Genomic DNA, 3,457 nt, shown 5'->3' on the forward strand with positions numbered 1-3,457 from the left:
GAAATTATCTTTACATAGATGTGGATGCTATGATAAACAACAACCTTTATAAATAAAATTATAATTTTAAAATGAAGATATAAACCTCAAGATATAAATCAGATTTATTTTTAATGAAATAGATTTCAATGTTCAGAGATATACAATTTTGATAGACGTGTCAAATCGTAAAACATGCACGTAGATAAAAAATATGATCAACGCTCACCAACACTCTCTGACTAGTCAGTGCATCGTAACAATCTTTAATATCTTGTACTTTCTCTACTTTAGAAAAATAAGCGCAAACACATCACGCTCCTTATTCCGGAAATAGTTACAACAAACTTCTTTTTTTATTTTCCAAATGACGTGATCACGTGACGCCATGCAATCGTGTCCTTAAAACTCTCCTCACAGTCAGCCGTCCAATTCCACGGTTCATGCTTCTTTAACAACTTGTGGAGTGGGTTTAACTCGGTACTTAAGTTTGGCAGAAAAGCACCATAGTAATTCAACAACCCAAGAAAAGCTTTTAACTCCTTTACTCCAGTAGGTCTAGGTGCATCATTTATGGCCTTAACCTTTTCTTCTGTTGGGTGTACTTCATTGTGATCTAGCAGGAACCCCATATAAACCACTTGGTCTGCAAAAAACTCGCACTTTTCTGCTTTCAACTTAATGTTATGCTTTCGCAAACGTCGAAATACTTCTCGAAGCGTATTCAGGTGAGTAGTATCATCCGCCGCTGTAATAAGAATGTCATCTATCCGACATACCACATGATCTAATCCCAATAGGAATTGGTCCATAACTGACTGAAATATTGCGCTTGCAAAACTAACTCCATAAGGTAGGCGGGCATATCGAAAGAGTCCAAGGTGAGTATTAATGGTTAGACATTCTTGAGATTCTCTGTCCAATTCTTGCTGAGAATAGGCTTGACTTAGATCCAATTTTGTAAATTTTTTTCCACCTGCTAAGCTAGCAAACATGTCATCTGTGTTGGGCAGTGGGTACTGCTCCTCACTGATAACCCGATTAACTGTCATCTTATAGTCTCCACAAATCCTCACTGACTGGTCTGCCTTTGGAACCACTACTACAGGTGCAGCCCAGGAGCTATTTTTTACTTTCTGAAGAACACCTCGCTCAACTAGTTTTCTCAGTTTCATTTCCACTTGTTCTTTAATAGCGTAGGGTACTGTGCGTGCTTTGCAAAATATTGGATGTCCGTCCTCCTTCAACCTTATCTGTGCTTTAAAATCCTTTATTGGTTCTGTGCTTGGCAAGAATAGGTCACTATACTCTCTCCTTACGGTCTCCATTTCATTCATACTGACTGCAAAGACTTCTTGCCAGTTGAGTTTTATTTTTGACAGCCAGTCCCTCCCCAATAAACTTGGTCGCTGTCCTTTGGCAACTAGCAATGGTAGCTCAACGAACTCTTGATCCTGGTACTTTACAGGAACATGACACACTCCCAGCAGCCCGATTTCATCTCCAGTATATGAACGAAGTACAGTATCTGTTTTTGTGAGCTTGAAATGCTCTAAATGTCTCTGGTAAACTGCCTCACCTACAATGGTACGAACACTCCCGGTGTCAATTAAAAATTCTACCTCTTCATCTCCCACTGTTATGTTCACCGTCAACTTCCTTCTGCTATGGTCTTTTTCATTGGTACAGAAAATAGAACAAATGCTGTCTGATGAATCTGATGTGTCATCATCTGGCTTAGCCACAAACAGTGTTGATTTTTCTGATTTTTTTTTTCATGTGACACTTCTTTGCTATATGGCCAATTTTCTGACACTTGAAACACTTGCTGTCTTTGAATTTACACTCCTTCGGGTTATGGTTATTCCCACATCGGTAACATTCCTCCGAATATTGTCTTTGAAATTTCTTTCGGTTCTCAGATTTCCTCCCTGAATATTTTGTTTCCACACTGTGTATTCCTGGATCAGGATTCAAAAATGCCAATGTGTCTTTTTCAGCCGTTTCCATGGCATACGCAATCTTGACCGCTTTATCGAAATCCAGATCCGTCTCTGATAACAACTTTTTCTGTATTGCTTCTGACCGTAACCCACAAACCAGTCGATCTCTAAGTGCTTCAGGCATAAATTCTCCAAACTCACAATGTGTAGATAGCCTCTTTAACTCAATTACATACGAGTAAACACTTTCACCCTCCTTCTGGTTTCTCTTATTGAATTTAAATCTTTCAGAAATAACTAACGGTTTGGGCATGTAATACCCCCGCAACATTTGCACTAAATCTTTGTACTCTTTTTCTTTCGGCAGGGCTGGTTGCACTAAATTTTTCAAAACTCCATAAGTCGTTGGACCAATAATCGACAAAAATACAGCTACTTTCTTTTGGTCCTTAACTTCATTTGCCGCGAAAAATTGTTCAAGTCTCTCCACATAATTCGCGAAGCTTTCTGTGCTTACATTAAACTCACCGACTATTCCTATGTGGGTCATGCTGATTCTTCGATAAAGAGAATTCAAGCGTTCCGAATCCTCGTCGCCAAAGTAATATATTCACTAGTCTTGGTCCAAAAAGTCAAAACATGATAAACATGCGACATTTATTCCCGAAGCTTCTCTTCTATATTTTTTAGTACCCCGAGCCCGATCCCAATTCAAACACATTACAGTGGGTAGGCACTTTTAAACTTTGTATCCAAAACTCCCACACAATAAGTATATGTATGCGGCCTACTCTGTTCTATTGTTAAACAACGTGGGTAGGCACAGATAAACTTTGTACCCAAAACTCCCACACAATAAGTACATGTATGCGGCCCACTCTGTACTATTGCTAAACACCGTGGGTAGGCACAGATAAACTTGTACCCAAAACTCCCACACAATAATTACATATATGCGGCCTACTCTGTACTATTGCCGAACACCGTGGGTAGGCACAGATAAACTTGTACCCAAAACTCCCACACAATAAGTACATGTATGCGGCCTACTCTGTACTATTGCCAAACAACGTGGGTAGGTTCATATATAAATTTATACCTCTACGTCCACACGATAAGAACATTAGGCCGAAAGTATTTCGATTCAATAATAAACAAACCTGTGAACTAAACAAAAAACTCTGTACCGTAGCTCCATTTTATCAAGATTATAAATAATTATGGGAAACTGATTCATATGGTAAATCTAAATCCGTATAACCGTGTCTAAATGAATAATTTCTACATAAGACCGAAACCACTGTCATTAGAAGAACCGAACAAATGTACAAATTCAATAATTTCTACAGAAACACGAGCTAAGAAAAACTTGCTGTGTAATTTTTAATAATTCAAAAATATTAAATGGCTTGACTTCGAAATTCAATCCTTGCTTTTAATCAACAGAATTTGCTGACAAGCTTTATGTATATGATCTTTCCTTTTCATAGACTTCTCAAAGCATACTCAACACGTTATGCAACAAAATGATTAAG

General features: G+C 38.2%; 1 protein-coding gene across 1 annotated transcript; it reads right to left on the reverse strand.

Moving 5' to 3' along the window:
• Positions 1 to 335: 335 nt before the first annotated feature.
• LOC134270663 (uncharacterized protein K02A2.6-like) lies at positions 336 to 2,472 on the reverse strand. Its single transcript, XM_062752898.1, has 2 exons — positions 1,824 to 2,472; positions 336 to 1,696 (listed from the first exon to the last, which is right to left on the reverse strand). Exons 1-2 carry the CDS (start codon positions 2,470 to 2,472, stop codon positions 336 to 338), a joined length of 2,010 nt encoding a protein of 669 aa, XP_062608882.1.
• Positions 2,473 to 3,457: the final 985 nt, after the last annotated feature.

Source organism: Saccostrea cucullata, unplaced genomic scaffold (assembly GCF_032062105.1).
Source record: "Saccostrea cucullata isolate Sc308-1 unplaced genomic scaffold, CSIRO_AGI_Scuc_v1 ctg468, whole genome shotgun sequence".
Taxonomy (NCBI): Eukaryota; Metazoa; Mollusca; class Bivalvia; order Ostreida; family Ostreidae; genus Saccostrea; species Saccostrea cuccullata.